The sequence below is a fragment of the Ahaetulla prasina genome, chromosome 3, assembly GCF_028640845.1.
Source record: "Ahaetulla prasina isolate Xishuangbanna chromosome 3, ASM2864084v1, whole genome shotgun sequence".
NCBI classification, from domain to species: domain Eukaryota; kingdom Metazoa; phylum Chordata; class Lepidosauria; order Squamata; family Colubridae; genus Ahaetulla; species Ahaetulla prasina.
Window position 1 is genome coordinate 51,472,592 of NC_080541.1, and position 23,034 is coordinate 51,495,625.

Here is a 23,034-nt window from a genome sequence, read left to right on the forward strand (position 1 = left end):
TTTATTTATTATGTAAATAACTCTTGAATGGAATTTACGTATTAAAGTTTAGAATTTCTCAGTAAACAGTGTCTCACATTAGATTCCATTGGTAGTAATAAAAACACTGCATGGTTTATTACAGAATACGTTATCCTTAGGTAGGCTAAAATCTCATACAAATAAAACTGTACCTGCTGGTATGATCTTGCAACATCCAGAATCAATAAATATTCCATTCTACCAAAATCAAAAGATGGCATGTTCTTAAAAGGTTTAAAAATTTACAAAATTAAAGAACTTTCTGACAAAGTTTGGTTATGAAATATTGAAGATTTATAAAATTAGAAGAGAGTGTCTTTTTCAAAAAACACTTTACACATGTGTTATCTGCAGGCCAAAGTCAATTTTATAAAGCCATTTCTGCTGAAAACTTTTTAAATTTGATATATAAATTTAAGGTGTTCCAGGAATATTTGTATGATTCAGGGGTTTCTGACACAGAATACTAACTGTTGCAGCATTGATATATTTATGCCTTGGTTATTTATGCCTCTATTACCGTAATCATCTCCTGGCAGGTGTTCCCAATTTGTGTCTCTGTTGCCTGATCTTACACCAGAATAGTGCAGTTGGGGTTGTTTTAAACCTTTTAAGCTGTTCATGTTCTCATTATATTGTTGTTATGGTTTAGGAGGAAGACCCATCTTTAGAAGCAGTAAGAGCTAGAGTTGTACGACTTCTTGGAACTTTGGGAGGACAAATCAATCGGCATTTAATTACAGGTAGTAATTTTTCTTGTTTTAAATTGTTGCAATGGTTTTGCACTTTTATATTGGTTTTAACTGTTTGAAAGCTGCCCAGAGGTATATATTGTACATACTCAAGTATTAGCCCATCTGTGGATAAGCCAGTTCTCAGATTTTTAATCAGACATTCTTTTCTAAATGTGCTAGCTGCTTCTGTAGAGGAAAAGATGAAGAAATTTGTATCCTGGGATGTAGAGAAGCATCTGAATTTTGCAGTTCCATTTGCTGATATGAAGCCTGTTATATACTTGGATTTATTCTTGCCTCGGGTCACTGAATTGGCTCTTTGTGCCAGCGACAGACAAACTAAGGTATTAGGCTGAATGTTTTTGTTATATTCTTTTCTGTTGAACTATTTTTTTCTGGATTGGGGCTATGGTTCATCATTAAAATAATCAAGATATGAACGATACAAATAAATATTCCAAAAGTATAAACTCTGAAGATCTTTGAATACAGTGACATTATTTACTTATTGATTATTAGGGGCAATATACTGACTCTGTAAACCGCTTAGAAAGTACTGTAAAGCACTATGAAGCAGTATGTAAGTCTAGGTGCTACTGCTATTGCATTTATATCCAGCCTTTTCTCAGAGACTTCAAGATGATATACATAGAAATCTGCCTTACTTTTATGCTTACAGTAGCAGCTCTGGGATAGGTTGGGCTGACAGAAACTGGTTCAGAATGCTCCAGTGAATTCCATGGCAAATAGAAAGTAGAACTTTATTCTCTCCTGTACATGTTCAACAGTGTAAGCATTACTCACCCCAGCTTTCTATTACAGAATAAAGATGTTAATTATTTGGTGAAACATTAATCCCTGTCTATATATTGCTTGTATGTTTTAAAGGAAAATTAAAGATTTAGAGTTGTAACATAACATTCTTTCACATTAAATTGTATTTTTATCAAATAGAACTTGCTGAATGATTCATAATGATAAGTTAATTTGGAACAATCCAATCTAGTAGCTGATCAGTACTCACATTTTTCAGGTTGCAGCTTGTGAGCTGTTGCATAGCATCGTTATGTTCATGCTGGGAAAAGCTTCTCAAATACCTGAAGGACACGAGAATTCCCCACCAATGTTTCATTTGTATAAACGTATGTTTCCTGTACTGCTTCGACTTGCTTGTGATGTGGACCAGGCAAGTAAATTTCATTTTACTGCTTCAAAGTGAAATTGGTTCTTGATATTAAAAAAAAACACTTCATGAGAGGATTTCCAATGATATTGAATTTCATCTTTGGTCTTATTGCCTCTCCCACAGGAAAACTTACTTTTTTGTCTGTTACATCATGGGAGCCATTGAGGAGGAAAATAGTTTAAAAATAAAAAAACTAGTAATCAATCCTGTAAATATATAGGTTAACTAAGTGTTTCTGAACTAATTTAATAATGGACTATTAAATGCCTATTAAGAAAATGAGAGCCAGTTTGGTCAGTCAATTCCTGATTTAAACAATGGATCAAGTCTCAGTTGATTAACATCCCCTCTCCTACAAAGAACAGATCCTGCACTTCTGGGAAAAATTCTAGGAAGGAAATAAAAAATATATTAGAAAAAATTTGAGAAAACCATGTTAAGCAAATAATCTCTCCCTAGTCTTTTTTTAACTGTTCACATTTTTGAAATGAATTTGTGAATGCCTTCCTGTTCTCTCCAAGCATTTGTACTTCAGACATGTTTTCTGAATTTAAGCATACATTTTTTTTTATTTTTTTTTATTTTATTTTATTTGCATTTATATCCCGCCCTTCTCCGAAGACTCAGGGCGGCTTACACTATATTAGCAATAGTTTTCATTCTATTTGTATATTTATATACAAAGTCAACTTATTGCCCCCAACAATCTGGGTCCTCATTTTACCTACCTTATAAAGGATGGAAGGCTGAGTCAACCTTGGGCCTGGTGGGACTAGAACCTGCAGTAATTGCAGGCAGCTGCTGTTAATAACAGCCTGCATTAGCAGTCTGAGCCACAGAGGCCCATACATGCCAATATATATATATATATGTTTCAATGATCAGTACAAAAGAGAACTAATACAAATCATTACATAGCACTTAATATTTAATAAAATATAATAAAGAGTTCAAGCTGTACGAAATCAAGTTGTGAGTATGTGTTTCTAAAAGGTCTGATGAACATTGGGATCATTTTGTGAGAAATTTTCTACAGTATAATTATAAATCTAAAATGCAGAATAAACCAATCTTTCATTTTTTTTAGGTTACAAGACAACTCTATGGCACTTTAGTAATGGAATTAATTCATTGGTTCACAAACAATAAAAAGTTTGAAAGCCAAGACACTGTGACGCTACTGGAAGCAATTTTGGTAGGTAATTGTTGAGTAAGATAAATTATAAAGATTTCTGTCAAATTGTAAGTTACCAATCCAAGTTTTAAGGTTTTCTCAATTTTCAATTTTTTATACAGTGGTTGACAATTTGTCCAACTACTATTGTTTTATTTTCGACCATAGTAATATGAGTCTCATGCTGCTGTGTTTATTTTGTGTTTTTATATTTATTTTTATAGGATTTAAAATTGATTGTTGATTTTAACCAACTAGAGAATCCTTTTTTTGTATTTTAAAAAAATCCCCTATTATTAAGCCAAAATTTTGACTTGGAGCACTTTAATTGAAAAGGTTAAATAGCCAATTTTTGCTGTTGTTGCTATTTGTAATTATTTGGATAGCCTAAAAATGCCATATATAAATTACTTCCTATTTCATTTTGTGTTGCATAAATTGAATAATTCTGAAACACGGTGAATCTGGCTTGTTCTCTGTTTCAGGATGGGATAGTGGATCCTGTAGACAGTACTTTGAGAGACTTTTGTGGTCAGTGTGTCCATGAATTTCTGAAATGGTCCATTAAGCAAACCACTCCGCAGCAGCAAGAGAAAAGTCCAGTGAACACCAAATCTCTTTTTAAGAGGCTGTACAGCCTTGCTCTGCATCCTAATGCTTTCAAACGGCTAGGAGCTGCCCTTGCTTTCAACAACATTTACCGAGAGTTTAGGTGAGCAGTGAATAAATTAATAGCTGAATCAAGCAATACAGTGATGTACAAATATTTGTGCTGTTTCTATCAAATGTGCTTTAAAATACTATTAAAAGTTGTTACTAAAATACTATTAAAAGTTGCTACTATTCAGTAGTTGTAAATCTGATAAGGATAAACATTGCCACAACCTTTTGTGATATTGGGTGCAATAGATTTGAATTCAAAATCAAATAAATAAATGAAACACTTCCCTGTATTAATTTTTGCACCAGTTTTGCTGTGTTCATAGCTATTAAAATCTGGATTGTTTGGCATATTGGCATTGAGTGTCAGAGCTGTGGTGTCTGTTCATGTTTAGTAGAATCCAGTTAAAAATTCATGTTTATTCCAGAAGAGATCAAATTGTTATTATTTGCCTCTGTTCTAAACATTTTTGAACCATCTGAGACAATCAAGTTACCGATTTTTACACTGCATTAGCTGTAAATAGTTCTCACCTAATAAGTTTAATTTGTTTCCCCTTCGTTTCATAGAGAAGAGAATGCTCTAGTGGACCAGTTTGTTTTTGAAGCATTGGTTGTATATCTGGAAAGTCTGGCCTTGACACATGGAGATGAGAAGTCTTTAGGTGATATTGACAGCTTTTGTTGGATTAGGTTTACATTTGGTTGTTTCAGAATTCTTTAAAAACTTCAGACCTAAATATTTTAATAGTTTTCTAATGAAATGTTTCTGTTTTGAGCAGTTAGAATGTTTCTATAAAATTATTTTATAGAAATGTGGTGACAGATAATTTTGGGAAAATGCTTATTTTAAAAAATAGGCTTGAAATACTTTTATGTATGGTTCATATTTTATGTTATTTCAGTATTATGTTCTTTTTAAGTATTACATTTTAGTTATTTATTTATTTATTACAATTCTAAAAATATAAGCATTCTCAAAATAAATAATTAATCATGATTAATCAACTAACAGTAAATCCAAGAAACATAGCCCTTGATGCATTCTGAGATCCAGATCTGAGTACGTAGCCCTTTTACTATGTAATAATTTAATTACAATCAAACTAAGTGAGGCATGTTCAGGATTTTCTATTCTCCAAAATGGGGAAAAATTATATCTATTAAAAATTAGGTTGGATTTTACAACTTTGTTGATTAAACATAGACTGAATCCAATTTTCAACCGGAAATGTGTTCACTATCAGATTTTAGATTACCTTGTCTGACAAAGCACACAGAAGAGATATTATCTATAGTTTTTTGTCTTATTCTCAGAAATCTTTAAAGGTTCCTGGCTTAGCAGAGAATAAAAAAATATTTAACAGTCCTTATAGAGTATCAACAAAGCTAGAGAGTAATTTAAATAATGTGTATTTTATCATTGCAAAACCAATTAAGGGTCATATCTGTTCAAAATTTTACTTGGAAGCAATCACAATATTACTTTTTCTTGATTTGAAAATAGGTACAATTCAGCAATGCTGTGATGTTATTGATCACCTCAAGCGTATCATTAAGCATAAAGCATCTACTTTGAACAAAAAAAGCACTCGGAGATTGCCTCGGTTAGTGTTAATTACTTTATCAATTCAGATGGAACATCATTACATAGCACTTTTTTTAAATTATTATTTGAATTTATATCCCGCCCTTCTCCGAAGACTCAGGACGGCTTACATTGTGTTAAGCAATAGTCTCATCCATTTGTATATTATATACAAAGTCAACTTTTTATTGCCCCCAACAATCTGGGTCCTCATTTTACCTACCTTATAAAGGATGGAAGGCTGAGTCAACCTTGGGCCTGGTGGGACTTGAACTTGCAGTAATTGCAAGCAGCTGTGTTAATAACAGACTGCATTAGTCTGTTGAGCCACCAGAGGCCCTTAGTTAATAGTTTCAATGATTTTTTTTCTGAGGAAACACTGTTATAATCTAACAATATATTTCAGCGTTCTATAAACTCCGAATTTGTTCCCTAAATTTACTTGCAGATAAGGTGGGCATCCAGTTTAATTGACCTGGATAAACCTCTGTATCCAGACTTTTGTATACAGATTGAATGTATCTAGTTTAAATACATCCAAGCTACATATTTGCTACATGCAGCATAGTGCAATTCTGTCACAAATATAAAAGATGAAACTCTGTTTGATCCAATGTAGTATGGGGGAATAAAGAAAGTTACTAATTATTAATTTATTTTGCAGTCAAGCTATTAATATTTTAACGTTAAATATAATATTTAGTATTGGAGATTAAAATACAAGGCATGGCAAAAATCTGACTACGGTTTAAAGTTCTAATGCATATGAATCTGTTGACTCTCTTTTTGGTAGAGCATTTGAAACCTATTTATATATAAATGCAAAAGGAGAGCAGACAACTGCTTGACAATTATAGACTTATGTTTTAATTCATTCCTGTAGGGGATTTCCATCAAGATCTATTTGTTTAGAGGATGTTGTCATGTGGCTTTTAAGACAGTGTGGACAACCCCAAACTGAGTGCCGGCACAAAGTCATGGAACTGTTATTTGAATTTGTTCCGTTATTGCCAGGTATGTATATTACAACATGTGTAAATAGTCTATTTCTAGCATGATATACTGACCTTTGCACTATGTTGCAAATTGGAAAATCCTTTCGAAAAATGCCCCTTTTGGAAGCTTAGCAATTTATTTTACTTTCCTCACATAAATACATTTTGAAAGTCTGTGGCCTGATTGTAATGTTATGCTCTGCATACCATTAGGTTACTTACATTTTATTTATATTGATAGGACATGTTCAATAGTTCAATAAATTGGCTTTTGCCAAATCAAAGTACTATAAAAATATTACTACTGTTTTCTATAATTATTTAAAAATTGTATTATCAACCCCCCAAAATCAAATCCTTAGAATAATTAGCTTTATTCATTTTATAGACTTTCTAAGGGTAGCAGAGAATATTCTTTGTCAATTTATCTATCAATCAGGATTTATTTAAAAATGGATCCATTTTCAGAAATAGTTTTTATAATATTTTTTTTTAATGTAAGCTTGGAATTGAATTGCAACAAATTTATCCATAGTCTTTAATTTGTTTGCTTCTTTAATAGGAAACCCATCTCCATCTTCATGGTTGGGTAATGTTCTCCGGAAAGAAGGAATCTATTTTCTCATAAAGAAATTTGAAGGAGGAGGATGTGAGGGTGAAAATGTCTCTGGAATCTTATCTCATCCAACCCTCTATGAGTTGCAAGGGCACTTTAGTTTGCGAGCTGTTGTACAATGGATGGATATGCTTCTAGCTGCCTTAGACTGTTACAACACCTTTATTGAACAGGGAATGATAAAACCAAATGAGATCTTAGGTAGGTAGATGACCTAATCAGTTTGCACTATGATTATCATCCCAAATCCATTAGAAGAAATTACATAACTACAAGTGAATTTACTGTGAAAATGATTCATTTTGAAATTCCTGTTTAATTGCTTATATTATATTATGTTTATAATCTTTTGACCAATATACAGAAAGTCCAGAGTCCTAACCCCTAACACTGTTCCACCAGACCGATTGGCAAGTGCCAATGGGGAGTCTTGCACTGAGGTGGATTTGCATTATAGAAGATCTTACTCTTCTTTATATGCTTTACTTTGCCAAAAAGTATTTCAGTCTTAAAATCAAAGAACTTTACAATTGTATATTTTCTTCCTAATAAGATCATTATTTGGTGCTGGCCATCACAAAGGCCTACTTTTTAAAAATAATATACAGTATGTTGGTAAAAATGATTTTTGGAAGTTCTTTTTAATTCTGGAGTAAAAATTGTGATGGCTGTATTTTTAACATTTTTTTTTAAATATTTGTTTAAAGCTAGAAACACAGGGTCTTCATTTTTAAAATCACTGGAGTTCTTCCTTGGTAAAATTGCCTTGTACAATATATCTGGTGCAGAACAATGTTTTAGCAGTGCATCCAAGGGTGATACATTGTTGAGTCCACAAGAAAGAGAAGAATACAATTATAGCAAATGTACAATTATAGTTCGGATTATGGTTTTTGGCAGCATGATTTTGGAGACTCACCAGCAACATTTCTGGAAGGTAGGTTTGGCTTCATTGGTTCAAGCAAGTTTGCTATGAACTACCACACTTAAAGGGACGTAAGAAATGCATACATGGGCCCACTATTTTCTGACTTTGGGGCAAATTATTTTTTAGAAATTGTGATTTATTTTGTTTAGTCAAGTTATATAAGCTCAACATGACTAACAGTGATGTATAATCAAAGCAGTAACACAATAAAAATTATAAGACATATAAGACAGTATTCCAAAGGCGATTCAACAGTAATAAACAATATAGATCACAAGACCATGTGCCCCAATGCTGGAGAAAAAAAAGTCTTAAAGGCCTTATAAAAGGCAGGGAGGGCCAAGACATGCAGATCTACTGGTACTGTTATTCCACAGGGTGGACCTGATGATAGAGAAGGCATGTCTCCTGGGTTCTACTAGATGATACTTAAGTAATGGAATGTAGTTTGTAAAATAGTGATGTTGCATGGTGTCTCAAGATGTACCATAACTACCTGTATGATATTGAGGTGTACCCATAACTATCTGTAGTGCTGTATCTTAGACTGCATATACGGCTTAAAGCCTCATACAGAACATATTGCAGTAATCTAGATGAAAGGTAGCCAAGACATGAGTGAGTAAGATTTCCTAAGAGTGGCACAGTTGGCATATAAGATAGGTTTAAGATACATTTGTGACATAGGTTAGGTGGAGTTAAAATACTGAAAGAGAATTGTGTAATTTTAAAAATGTCTTTATATCCAATATTGCCTTTGTTTTCTGCCTTCTGACAAATTAGTTAAATGCCTTTTGCAATTTTTACGACACTGTACCAAATGATCTGAATTAATATACTGATTAAACAGCTCCATGTTGTTTAATACAAAGCCAGAGATATATTTTCCCTATATGAAGATGATGGTATTATGAACAATTTGTTGAAAATATGCCAACTAGATGCATGCTGAAGTGACTGTCAGAGTATAGCAGAACTGTGTCCTCTCGGTTACCTTTAATAAATCTCATAGGTGTTCTTGAAAATTTGCTCCAGTTGTTCATCTATAAACATACAGCTTACATAATACCATCTAACTAAATCATTTAACTTTTGAAAAAATAGTATAAAAATAAAATGTAGATTGAACAAAATTATTATTTCGGGGGATGCTCACAGAAATGGTATATTTAAGGGTAAATGTTAAATGCAAATTATAATTTTTTCAAATTAAAAGTACTTGTCTATCTCATTTTTATTTTACCATTTCTAGCTGCTTGAGAAAGAGCTGCTTAATGAGAATCTAATAAAACTTCTCGTGAAAACCATTTGTGATGCAAAAAGCATAGGCTTTAATATAGCTGATGTACAAGTTATGGAAAATCTCCCAAGTATTTGTGTGAGGCTAGTAAAAGCTTTGATGAACTCTCCCTATAATGAATCTTTAGAGAACAGTATCAAAGAAATAATAACCATGAAAAGGTAAGACACCTTTGAATCAGTATTCTGATATCACTGTTTAAAAATGCAAATAATTTTTAGGTTGACATTTAGTGTGTCTTGTTATACAATCGTAATTTATTCATTTCTATTTGTTAGCATTGAAGAGCTTTGCACTGTTGATTTGTACAATCCAGAAGCCCGGCTGGATCATGTTAGATATGTATCCATTCTTTCTGCCTGTAGACAGCTTCACAAGGCTGGTGTATTGCACTGTATCTTGCAATCTAAGGTGAAAATATATGTATTGATATAAATGGGAGTTCACATGGCTATCAGGCCAATGTAACATGTTTGTTAGTCGCTGAACATTAGACATTCATCACTTACCAAGTATTGTGTATGTATCACTCTTTTAGGGGCATCTAAATGATGCAGTTCTCATTCTTTTAATAGTTTGGGGAATTTAATGCGTTGGAGGAAAACCATTGTTTTTCATCAGTTATTCAGTTTAAGAAGAATCTCTAGGGCTTTTTAAAAAAAATAATGATAAAGACTGTAAGACCAGGGGTCCCCTACCTGTGGGCTACAGCCTACTAATGGTCTGTGAGGGGTTTGCAACCAGACCACAGAAATGCCCGGCAAGCACACACATCCTCACTTGCTGAGCAGTGGGCGAGCATGCACATATGTGTTCCATTAAGTGAGCAGCAGGTGTGCGTGCATGCTACTTGCACAAATGGAGCGGTGTATGTGCGCTTGATGGCCACTTGCGCAGAACCATCTCCTCTCCCCTTCCCGCCCCCGGTCTGCAAAGCTGACAATGTTGGAGACCTCTGCTTTAGAAGACCTTTATTTAATTGCTTAATTATTAATATGTTTTTAGTCAAATGTTTTGTCATTTTTCTCTCCCCTAAGGGTGCTGATCTACATTTTGAAACTGGTTCTAAGCTCATTTTAGTAGTGTACAAAGGTATTGCACCAGGAGATGAAAGAAGGTCCCTTCCTTCATTAGACATCGGCAGTAAACAATTAGCTGAGGGACTTCTGCATCTGGCTTTTGCTTTTGGTGTTCGGGTAAGGCCTTGGCCTTGTTGGTACCATCTGTCTCTTTTCTATCTTCTCTGTCTCTTCTTTGGAATTTAAATGTATTTAAGAAACCTTTCAGTTGCTGATCTCTGTCCCTTGTATAAGCCAACACCCAAGTTAATGTTATATCACATAAAGAGAGAATGAAATAACTTTAATTAAAAATTGGCATGGGTAGATCTTCCAAAGTAGCCACGGCTGCCAAAAGCAACTTGCTTTGCTGGACAGTTGCAACCGACTATGCTGTCATCAGTATCTTGTTCACCTGGAAGCACTGAATAACCTCCCTACTCTGTGAACCTAAATATCCCGAAAAGAGAAAGCAGCACAATTGATGGAAGACATTTGTAGATGTGCCACCTGGGTGCCTGCTTTCACCTCTACCATTGTAAGATTAGTGCTTAGGTATCAGTAGAGATGAGTTTTGTAAGAAGAACAAAGCAATTACTCTGGGCTACTATTGCTCACCTCACCAAACGATATCTCCCTCTGTTCAAATACAAAAGATTGGTTCTCCTTAGAAATCCTAATGTATTCTATATTATTTTCTATTTGTGTTTTTTGACTAAGGAAGATATACGGGAAAAGTTGAATGACAAAAAATACTCTTTTGTATTTATTTCCTTTAGTGCACAGAGCTGGTGAGCCTCTTGTTGAACACATTGATGTTATCTGTACCATTGTCTGGAGCAGCCCAAGAAAGTCTTATCAACTTTTCTCATGGAGAATATTTCTACAGTCTCTTCTTAGAAATCATTAACCGGGAGTTGTTGAAAAATCTGGAAATTGCTGTACTTGAGCTTATGAAATCGGCTTTAGATAGCCCCAAAATGGTACTAGGTTTTTCCTTTAAAATGTTTAAATTTTTTAAATATTCCTTTAAAATATACTAGCATATTTATTTTTTTTAGGTTTTATTTCCCCAAAAATTCACAATGAAACTATAACTATACTTTAGCTATCCTTCTATTTTATCATTGGTTCTTTGTTGATTTTATTTCTGTTGAATTATTTGTTTTTCATTTGTTATTAATTTTAATTGTATTTTTTTAGCCTTTTACCTTGAACACCACTTCTATTTTTAGAATAGATCTACTATTACACCTTCTTGTTACTATTCTATAAGCAATGGATGTTTTGAAAATGGCTAGAATATTCAGATTTTACATTCTTAGTGTCTTAGAAGTACACTTTCTAATGTTTGGGAAACTCATCTAAAAATTGCTTACCTTGCACATTTTGTGTCTTTGTTCCACAGTATAAAAGTTGAATTAAATTAAAATGTTGTCAATATTTTTTATTTTCAATATCCTACACTGCAGGTTAGTACAGTTTTGAATGGTATGTTGGATCAAAGCTTTAAAGACCGTGCTACTTGCAAACAACAAGGAGTAAAACTAGTAGCTGCTATTTTAAAAAATTGGGGACATCTTGATCACTGGTGGGCCAAAGATGCTTCTCCTGAGAGCAAAATGTCTGTTTTGACCCTATTGGCTAAAGTTCTGCAGGTAAACACACACACACACACACACACACATATATATATATCTCCACACATATATCTATCCAGCCTCCTCTGGGTAATTTACTTAGGGTTATAATATCAAAATTGATTTTGGAATAATTATTAATTTTTAATTATTTTTTAAAATTTACATTTATATCCCGCCCTTCTCCGAAGACTCAGGGCGGCTTACATTGTGTAAGACAATAGTCTCATTCTAGTTGTATATTTATATACAAAGTCAACTTATTGCCCCCCCAACAATCTGGGTCCTCATTTTACCTACCTTATTAAGGATGGAAGGCTGAGTCAACCTTGGGCCTGGTGGGACTCGAGCCTGCAGTAATTGTAGGCAGCTGTGTTTAATAACAGGCTATCTTACAGCCTGAGCCACACCGCAATATTGGTGGTATTTCTACAGCTATCCAATATTGTAGCCTTGTTTCTTCCTTTTCTATGTTTGGTTTAAAAAAAGGTATGCTGTAATTGATTGTAGTGTCATTTCAAGATAGTGTTACAAGGTAAAAACAGCATCCCATTCATCACCTTAATTTTTGATTTGCTGAACTTCTAATCATGATAAAGTGGTCTCTTTCAGTCACACCTAACAATAAAGGCTAATATAGAGGTTGAAAGTTGAGGTTACTTGTGTTGTCTAGGTAAGACTATAGTTATATCAGGATACCTTGAGAGAATTCTGGGTACTTAGAAATGTAAAAATGTTCAGTGTGTTCAGAAGTATTAAACGTATATTTATTTATTTAAATATATTTATTCCCATATCTGTGTATAAGTTGCTTTATTATCTATTATGGTTGTAGCATGTTGATTTTCAGTCCGCCTTTCTAAGGATCTCAAGATATATGGGATATGGTCCAGTAATTATTGCGCCTGTATAAATATTGCAACATTACATAGTAACTATACTTATATGATGGATGATTCACAATTGAAATTGCCAACTTTTCCCACTATGAACAAAAATGACTCAAATCTTCTGTCAGCTTGGTTTATAGTATCCAACCTCATTGTATAATCGATAGTGTTTTGTTATTTGTCTGCATATATTTAGAATTGGGAGTAATATGAAATTAAATTATAATAAAATAGTTATTTCTTTGAAAGAACGCTTGGATTTTAATGTAATTAATGTGAGAGTTCTTAAGAGCTCTACATGACACAAAAGTATAGAAATATATTGTATATAGAAATATGAAACAGATAATGTAAACTTTTCTTAATGAAATGCTGTGGCGTAGTATCAGATTACTATTCTAAAGTGTATTTTAAAATATAAGTTCTTTTATGTTTTCAAGATCGACTCTTCGGTGTCATTTACTCATCATGAGGCATTTCCCCATGTTTTTAAAACATATACATGTCTGCTTATGGACCAGAAGTTGGGTTTAAATCTCAAGGCAAGTACATTATGCATGCTTATAAGTGTAAATAAAGAATATGTTGCATACATGGCCATTTAGCTTTATTCAGATTAGCTAGAAACATTGAACTGCAGTGAGAATTATTATTATCGTTATTTAATGCTGCCTGACTGTCAACGACTCTAAGTCTGAGGATGCTACATGGAAGTTGTGCCAGTATCACTATTTAAGGATAAATATTCATATGTTTACTGTGGATATTTGTATTGAGGACTTCTTTTTTTTAGTAAGTGAAACCCAACTCCATGTAATCTGTTGCTGGTAGATAAATTGAAGAGAATGTTGCAGAATCCTATCTGGGTCAGTCACTGAGACCAGAGGTTTTGTCTTCCAAGCTTTTGGACTCGTGTTGGAGCCCTTCTTCAGGGAAATTCTCTCTAGCCAGCATGGCTAGAGAGAAGTTCCCTGAAGATGGGCTCCAGCATGAATCCAAAAACTCGGAAGACAAAACCTCTGGTCCTGGTGACCGACCCAGATTGGACCCTTCAGCATTATCCTGGGACATGTATATTCACCTTCACTTGGGAACAGAATGTTGTTAGCAAGGGGAAAAATAAGAACAACCTCTTACTGTTAAATAGAATTAAAGATTTCTACAAAAATATCCGCAAGAGTCTGTCTTAACCATATGAGAGTATTTTCAGCTCTCCTTTGTAATCTACATTTCTTAGCACTTAATTAAAAAATAAGAAACCAGTTTTGGAAGAAACAACAAACTTTACAGTTAACTAAGGCTAAAGTTGCCAAGATCATTTCAGGTTATGATTTATTTGTATGGATAATGGTCAAACGTACAAGCCAACTAGACTTCACTAATTATTGTTTGTTACATCTAAGCAAAGATTATCGTGTAGCCTGCTGCTTTTATACTTTGTTTCCCCTACTCAATCTTAAATGTTTACATTGGTCCAAATGCTATTCAGAATGTGTAATTAACTAGAGATAAAATTAAAGCTTAAAACATTTTCAGATTTCAGTGTGAAAATTGAAAAATCTTAATCTGACCAGAATTTACTGTTATCTTGTTGTGTGTTATTTTTTCCATCAAAGTTTCTCAAAAGGCAATACGATTTAACATGAAACATTGTAAATTGTATATATTTCAGAGTCAGGCAATTATTATTCTTCCATTCTTCACTAAACTTGTTGGAGAAGGACTTTGTAGCCTTAAACATGCACTTGATCAACTTGTAGCATATAATTTTCCTTTGACATCAGATGAGTTTCCTAAGGGAACTTTAAAGTACAATAACTATGTGGACTGCGTAAAAAAAGTAAGTGAAAAAAATTTAGAATGACTTTTCGCATAGTTTATTTATTTTAGCATATTATACTAATTCTAAGTCCTAATTGATATAAAGCAAACAAATCTATGAACTAAACTATAGGAACAAACAAACAAACAAATATTACAGTATTATTATTTGTAATAAGATTTTGCTATTTAAAAACTTACCTAATTTCATTTGTAATTGTTAAGTATTTTTATACTTTTAGAAATTATAATAATCAGTTGACATAACCTTAAAATTCTAAATTCCTTAATTTTTAAAGGCATTTGTGTTTGTATCTTAATTTTAAAGGCTGTTGGCACCCAGAATTGTTCTAGTGAGATGGCCATCCAAATCAATCAATGTTTTATTAAACACACCAGAAACAAAAATGAATTTATGTATATAAGCCTAAGAATACATTTTAGTGTATGGTACCTCTAACTGTACAATCATTCTTTTATGTTTTAGCTTTTGGATGCACTAGAACTATCCCAGAATTCTACATTATTGGAGTTGATGACAGAAATTCTTTGTAGGGACCATAAGCATATAATGGAAGAATTATTTGAGATTAACTTCAAAAGAATTGCCAAAAGGTAGTCAGTAAAACATATTCTTTAATCTCATTATATTAAGGGCATGATTAAAAAACAAGAGTTCAATAATATGTTAAAGGCTTAAAAGATGTACAATGACAGCTGCTATGCTATGCTTACACATTGAAATTCATACATATAATTGTGTGTTTGTATATATTTCACTTTGCTTTCCTATCAGAGATACTCATACTGGAGAAGGCACAACACATATGATTTTTTAATAGCAGTAATGTGAGTTGTGATTGTGATAGTTGGATGGAATTTGTCTCAGATACATAGAAAAACAGATTGGTTTGTAGCATTTGTTGTACAAATATGTGTCAATTTATTTCATGATGACTTAACCAAGTTACTGCTTTAGAAAGAAATCACTGAAAGATTATGAATAACATATAATTTATAAGTAATTTATAAGTAGGAAAGTAGCTGAAGATTCTACTTAAATTTATTGTGGTGTTTAGGGGCAGTTGTGAAAGGCAAGTGCTGTTGTTGGATACTGTGCACCAGATGTTCCAGAGTGAAACCCTTCACTCAAATATAACCCGACAAGCCTATGTAGATCGATCTCTTCTCATTCTGTTGCTTCACTGCAGCTTAGATGCATTGAAAGAATTTCTAAGTAAGATTATCATAGAGGCTATGGATACACTGAAGTCCAGGTTTACGAAGGTAAAGATGAATTATTACTAAATAGTTATATTATTTTTTTAAAAAATAAAACACCTATTCATGTATGAATCTCCTTTGACATTTTGTTCCGTTAAATGTATTTTTCCAGTCAAATGAAACTTCTTTTGAAACCCAGCTAATCAAGAAAATAAGCTATTACAAGATTCTAGAAGTTATGTACTCCCGTCTGTCCAAAGAAGATGTGCATTCTAAAGACTCCAGAATTAACCAAGCTTTTCAGCATTCTACCCATGTAGAGGGGAATGAACTTACAAAAACACTTATAAAGTGAGAATTGTTCATATATGCTTTAAAACAATGTTGCCAATAATTAATTTCTTTATCGCAGTCAGTAAAAAAATATTTTGAAATATTGTCTTAAAAGTGTCATGGTAGTTACACGGAGGAGCAGTAATACCCTATTAATAATGATAAACACAATAAACTTTTCCTATTTGTTTAGAAGAAAATTCACAATTCTTTCTTGATCTTACAGGTTTATCCTGAAAATCTTAAAGAAAAATTATATTGGTTTCCTTCATAAGTTTTATTTTTGTTAGTAATTCAATAAAAATATTTTACTGGTCTGAATCCTTTTCAGGCACACAAGATAAAGATTTCAAAAAAAGTCCATCAAAATCGGACTTTTTCAAAAGGCTCTAGGACAGGGATGTCAAACTTGTGTCCCGCAGGCTGGATGCGTCAGGTGTTGGCCCTGCCCCGCCTCTGTTTAGCGAAGGGGAAAAAAGTCCCAATAATCACGTGATGCCACTGTGACGACTCAAGTTTGACACCCCTGCTCTAGAATGACTTACAAACTGCTGCCCTCTGCAGTTTGGAGATTAATGAATGTACACTTTTACTTTTTTTTCTCTGGCCTTGTCCTTTATATTATATTATTTATGTTTTACATAAATTTACTGTATTATTTATGATATTATTTGTGTCTTTTAGCCTTATTTATATAAATAGGATACACTGTAGACTTAGGGTTGGTTATAATTGGAATGGAATATTAACCAAATAAATAGATCTCAACTAAAGTCAGCTACAACTTTAGTTTGGTATCTGCTGGAATGTATTCATTCAGCAAATTAGATCTCAACTAATAGCCCTGATGTTCATATGTATTAGTTCTAGTGCACACATACACAGGGTAGCAGATTTGGGAAGAGTACACACATTTTTTAAAAAAATGTCTTGGTATATATTTTTTTTACTTCCTTTCAAGGTCCTGTTACGATGCCTTTACAGAAAACATGTCGGGTGAAACACAGTTGTTGGAAAACAGGAGACAATTTCATTGTGCTGCATATAATTGTGCCATTGCAGTTATCAGCTGTGTCTTCAATGAAAGTAAATTCTATCAAGGTTTTCTGTTCACTGAAAAACCAGAAAAAGTACGTAGTAGTAAATAGATACTAGTTCCAAGATGAAATTTTGGTGTAGAAAGGTGGTCAACGGCCTATACAGTGGTTGAGTATTTTTAGACCCTGCCTGTGGGTTTTGTTAACATTCATTTGTATCGGTTTTATGTATTTTATATAGTTTGAGTTCACTGATTTTGTAGTTTTTAAATTACTGTAAGCCATCCAGAGTTATGCAGTTTAGTTGGCAGCTGTATAAATAGAACGAGTGAATGAATGAATGAATGAATAAATAAATAAATAAATGGACACCAAGTTGAAATTAATAGAATTTGAATGGATAAAATTTTAAAATATTTTTAGAGTAAAAATCACCTTCATCTTCCAAAATTGGTTGAATTATCAATAGGCAGAAGAATACAAATATAGCAAATGCTGCCTTAAATACCATTAATCATGGTATCTTTCTGGGCTGGTTTGGGAGATTTGGGAATAGGAGACATGGTGTTGCAGTGGCTCTCCTTCTTTCCCTAATATTGGTTCCAGTCATTTTTGATAGTGATCTTGTCCCTTTGTCTTACTCTGGGGGTGGGGTGGGGGCTCATGGTTCACTTCTATCCACTCCTGTTTAATGTCTAAATGAAACTTCTTGGTTAGGTCATCTCTTACATAAGGTGTCCTGATGTTGTACATATCAGCCCTTGCTTGTCCAAGTAATGCCCTCAAGGTTCTTTGTATAAAGACTCTGAGGAAAATGAATGAGGAGAAAACAAATCCAACTCAATCCTATAAAATATAAGCGGCCTTTGGTTTTGAGGCTTCCTGAATGCAGAAGTCTTATAGAGTTAGTCTTGAATGTTTGTCTTTGGTGTTTGAGCTGCCTTTGGCACAATATGTTATGTTATCTTGTATTTTTATATTTATTTTTGTATATAATATTGCTTTTTTAAAAATTGTATATACATACCTAGGTTGCATATTGAGCTTAGTAACGATATATTATGACTAAATTAAAAAATGTTTGTAATAAAGTAAATCATGGTGATCGGATTACAATTTGCTTTTGTCCTACAGAATCTGCTTATTTTTGAAAATTTGTTAGATTTACAGCATTGTTATTCATTTCCCATAGAGATTGAGGTAAGAAATCTTATTCCCTAGATGTTCTGAAATTGTAATCATTTTTATCTTGCATGATACTAGAACGTGGTATAGATAATATAAGATGTTAGTGTTCCCAGATAAAGTTATTGAGACTTTTTTCCAATTATAAAATTTCTACAGTAAGTTTAAGGAATCTAAACAGAAGACAAGTATCAAAGTATACCTCCTTGAATTAGTAGTCTTATATAACTCAATAGTACTATGAATGGATTGTGTCCTTTGGCAAATGTTAGCCTAGTTCTTCCTGCTGGCTATTACTTGATATGGATTATGATGAATTCCAAGCTTAATTTTGGCATGGTGGAATTTAAATCTTGTCTTATCTTAAAACAGCAGTCCCCAACCTTTCCAGCTCTGCAGATCAGCGGGGAAGGGGAAAGAGCAGAGGTGGTATTCAGCAGGTTCTGACCAGTTCTGGAGAACCGGTAGCAGAAATTCTGAGTAGTTCGGAGAACCGGTAAATACCACCTCTGACTGTCCCCACCCCATCTATTCTCTGCCTCCTGAGTCTCAGCTGATCGGGAGGAAATGGGGATTTTGTAGTAACCTTCCCCTGGAGTGGGGTGAGAATGGAGATTTTACAGTATCTTTCTCCTGCCACGCCCACCAAGCCACGCCCACAGAACCGGTAGTAAAAAAATTTGAATCCCACCACTGGGAAAGAGAGGATGGTTTTGTGCACGAGCCTGTGACACAAATGGAGTTTCACGTATACACTTCCCTACTGCTTGCATTGCCTGGTTCTCAATAGGCTGCAGCCCAGTACTGGGGTGTGGAATGGAAGTTGGGGCCCCTTGTGTTAAACAACATGAATATGTAGGCGACTTCTTACAGTATTGATGCACAGCTTTAGCCCCTACAATGATTATTTAGTTCCCAAAAAACTTACCAAAGGGTCAATTTTAATGTGACAAAAATTAAATAAAAAGTGAAGGGTAATCTCTCTTGTTAGGTAAGTGAAACTGAATTTTATCTAATCAGATTCTCTACTTTTTGGAGCATCACTATCCAGCATGCCACTCAAACGCCATGTGCCTAGAAACAAACTGGGTAGTGCAATCATGCATTTATTAGTGTCTAAGATGCCACAGAATTCCTTGTATTTTTCTTGGTTTATTTAGAAATTCTCTAAATATATTAAATACCTGAAAGCTTTTTATATTTTCTAGGTTCCTCTGGAAAAGAAAAAACGGTACATAACCATTAGGAAATCAGCCAGACAAACAATGAGTGGGGATTCAGGTATTTACTATGTCTACAAAAAAAAAGATGAATTGATGATGACTTAAGTTATTCTCGGTCAAGCATGAATATATGTGTACTAATATAAATATACTTTGAAAATAGAAATAAACAAAACCTATCTAGAGAGCCAGTGTAGTATAGTGGTTAAGGTGCTGGGTTGGGCATGGAGACACCCGTATTTTAGTCCTTGGTTTGAAAGCCAGACATTCCCTCTCAACCCTAATTGGCATCAGGTCTGCAAGAAGCCAGCTGAAAACCAGCTGCCTCATTACATCATGCCGTGGCACCTTTGGTATGTAACTATGGTGAACACAGTGAAAAATAAGTGGACTCTGCAACTGAGCCAGACAAATTCTAGGAATAACAATCTGGACCATGTCTTTTGGTGTTTTCAGTATTAAGATTCACTAAAGATTTTTTTAATTAAGGGATAAATGCAATGTAATGTTGAAATCAGGAAATTCAGAAAAGAAATTTGAAAGAAGAAAATTTATTATACGGCTGCGAGGTTCCCCCGCCTCGCAGGAGTGGCCCTCTGTTCTATCGAGGGCCTACCTTTATGAAGGGTCTTGGGACCCAGAGAGGTGGCATGCCTCGAAGAAGAATCTCTGGGGGTTTTTTAATAGGTTTTTTAATAAGGGGGTTTTAAAGGGGAGGATTGGCGGGTAGGGGAGTGACCCGTCGGGGAGGGTATGTCCAGTCCCAACGCGGGCTCACGACACTATTTCAGTTGGTCCGAAGACAGGGGGGAGGGGATTGTACAGAGCGGAGAACATTATTCCATCTGTACGGTGAGTGGGAGGGGCAGATATGGCGGAGGCAGGAGGCCGTATCGCTCTTCGGGAGCACGTGTTCGATGTTTAAAAGCGATCACGTGCTCCGGCCCCCCAGTCCTCACTCGTTCCCCGGATGGTCAAGACCCTCAGAGCTTGGGTCTTCGGCTGATGCTTTGCAATGCCCGGTCCGTGGTTAACAAGGCTCCCCTGATTTGTGACCTTATTCAGGGGGTCCGCGGGCCTTATGGGCATTACGGAGACCTGGTTGGGCACAGAAGGGGTGTACCCTGGTGAACTGTGCCCTCCGGGTTTCCGTGCATTCCATCAGCCGAGGACCCAAGGTAGGGGTGGGGGGGTGGCGGTTGTGATTAAAGAAAGTCTGGAACCGAGGGAGTCCACTGTTCCTCAGATAGCTGGCTGTGAATCCCTCCTTGTGAAGTGGGGCCACCGGAATCAGCTGGGGCTGTTGATCACGTACCTGGCTCCTTGCTGCGTGACTACAGCCCTACCTGAACTGCTAGAGGTGCTTGCTGGCGTGGCGGTTGAGATCCCCAGACTACTGGTCTTGGGGGATTTCAACCTGCCATCTGCCGGCTTGTCGTCGACGGTGGTTCAGGAGTTCCAGGCCTCCATGACGGCCTTGGACCTGATTCAAGTAACTGATGGCCCTACACACATTGGGGGAGGCGCGCTAGACTTGATTTTTATCTCTGGTCAGTGGGTAAATGATCTGGATTTAGGAGATTTAGTGAAAGAACCGGTGTCATGGTCAGATCATTTTCTTCTTCGCCTAGACTTTCAGACCGCCGCTCACCACCGCGGGAGGCCAGACCAATGCGTTGGTTCCGTCCCAGGCGCCTGATGGACCCGGAGAGGTTCCTGGCGGAGCTTGGGCGCTTCCTGAGGATCTTACCCACGGCACGACTGAAGAACTGGTTGCGGCCTATACAGTGGTTGAGTATTTTTAGACCCTGCCTGTGGGTTTTGTTAACATTCATTTGTATCAGTTTTATGTATTTTATATAGTTTGAGTTCATTGATTTTGTAGTTTTTAAATTACTGTAAGCCATCCAGTTTAGTTGGCAGCTGTATAAATAGAACGAGTGAATGAATAAATAAATAAATAAATAAATGGACACCAAGTTGAAATTAATGGAATTTGAATGGATAAAATTTTAAAATATTTTTATAGTAAAAATCACCTTCATCTTCCAAAATTGGTTGAATTGTGCTCTTATCAATAGGCAGAAGAATACAAATGTAGCAAATGCTGCCTTAAATACCATTAATCATGGTATCTTTCTGGGCTGGTTTGGGAGATTTGGGAATAGGAGACATGGTGTTGCAGTGGCTCTCCTTCTTTCCCTAATATTGGTTCCAGTCATTTTTGATAGTGATCTTGTCCCTTTGTCTTACTCTGGGGGTGGGGTGGGGGCTCATGGTTCACTTCTATCCACTCCTGTTTAATGTCTAAATGAAACTTCTTGGTTAGGTCATCTCTTACATAAGGTGTCCTGATGTTGTACATATCAGCCCTTGTTTGTCCAAGTAATGCCCTCAAGGTTCTTTGTATAAAGACTGAGGAAAATGAATGAGGAGAAAATGAATCCAACTCAATCCTATAAAATGTAAGCGGCCTTTGGTTTTGAGGCTTCCTGAATGCAGAAGTCTTATAGAGTTAGTCTTGAATGTTTGTCTTTGGTGTTTGAGCTGCCTTTGGCACAATATGCTGTGTTATCTTGTATTTTTATATTTATTTTTGTATATAATGCTTTTTTAAAAATTGTATATACATATCTAGGTTGCATATTGAGCTTAGTAACGATATATTATGACTAAATTAAAAAATGTTTGTAATAAAGTAAATCATGGTGATCGGATTACAATTTGCTTTTGTCCTACAGAATCTGCTTATTTTTGAAAATTTGTTAGATTTACAGCATTGTTATTCATTTCCCATAGAGATTGAGGTAAGAAATCTTATTCCCTAGATGTTCTGAAATTGTAATCATTTTTATCTTGCATGATACTAGAATGTGGTATAGATAATATAAGATGTTAGTGTTCCCAGATAAAATTATTGAGACTTTTTTTCCAATTATAAAATTTCTATAGTAAGCTTAAGGAATCTAAACAGAAGACAAGTATCAAAGTATACCTCCTTGAATTAGTAGTCTTATTTAACTCAATAGTACTATGAATGGATTGTGTCCTTTGGCAAATGTTAGCCTAGTTCTTCCTGCTGGCTACTACTTGATATGGATTATGATGAATTCCAAGCTTAATTTTGGCACGGTGGAATTTAAATCTTGTCTTATCTTAAAACAGCAGTCCCCAACCTTTCCAGCTCTGCAGATCAGCGGGGAAGGGGAAAGAGCAAAGGTGGTATTCAGCAGGTTCTAACCAGTTCTGGAGAACCGGTAGCAGAAATTTTGAGTAGTTCGGAGAACCGGTAAATACCACCTCTGACTGTCCCCGCCCCCATCTATTCTCTGCCTCCTGAGTCCCAGCTGATCGGGAGGAAATGGGGATTTTGTTGTAACCTTCCCCTGGAGTGGGGTGGGAATGGAGATTTTACAGTATC

At 35.0% G+C, this 23,034-nt stretch overlaps 1 protein-coding gene across 1 annotated transcript in view; it reads left to right on the top strand.

Annotated features, from left to right (window-relative positions):
* PRKDC (protein kinase, DNA-activated, catalytic subunit) overlaps positions 1-23,034 on the top strand; it is a 91,118-nt gene that overhangs the window by 23,990 nt on the left and 44,094 nt on the right. The window contains exons 23-45 of the mRNA XM_058177661.1: positions 674-764; positions 936-1,099; positions 1,789-1,941; positions 3,029-3,136; positions 3,601-3,827; positions 4,346-4,440; positions 5,283-5,382; positions 6,247-6,377; positions 6,921-7,175; positions 7,682-7,911; positions 9,155-9,363; positions 9,481-9,613; positions 10,240-10,398; positions 11,040-11,243; positions 11,733-11,918; positions 13,231-13,332; positions 14,463-14,630; positions 15,099-15,226; positions 15,691-15,898; positions 16,008-16,186; positions 17,130-17,298; positions 18,340-18,405; positions 19,599-19,671. Coding sequence (XP_058033644.1) covers positions 674-764; positions 936-1,099; positions 1,789-1,941; positions 3,029-3,136; positions 3,601-3,827; positions 4,346-4,440; positions 5,283-5,382; positions 6,247-6,377; positions 6,921-7,175; positions 7,682-7,911; positions 9,155-9,363; positions 9,481-9,613; positions 10,240-10,398; positions 11,040-11,243; positions 11,733-11,918; positions 13,231-13,332; positions 14,463-14,630; positions 15,099-15,226; positions 15,691-15,898; positions 16,008-16,186; positions 17,130-17,298; positions 18,340-18,405; positions 19,599-19,671 — 3,538 coding nt within the window. The remainder of the gene's footprint in view (positions 1-673; positions 765-935; positions 1,100-1,788; positions 1,942-3,028; positions 3,137-3,600; positions 3,828-4,345; positions 4,441-5,282; positions 5,383-6,246; positions 6,378-6,920; positions 7,176-7,681; positions 7,912-9,154; positions 9,364-9,480; positions 9,614-10,239; positions 10,399-11,039; positions 11,244-11,732; positions 11,919-13,230; positions 13,333-14,462; positions 14,631-15,098; positions 15,227-15,690; positions 15,899-16,007; positions 16,187-17,129; positions 17,299-18,339; positions 18,406-19,598; positions 19,672-23,034) is intronic.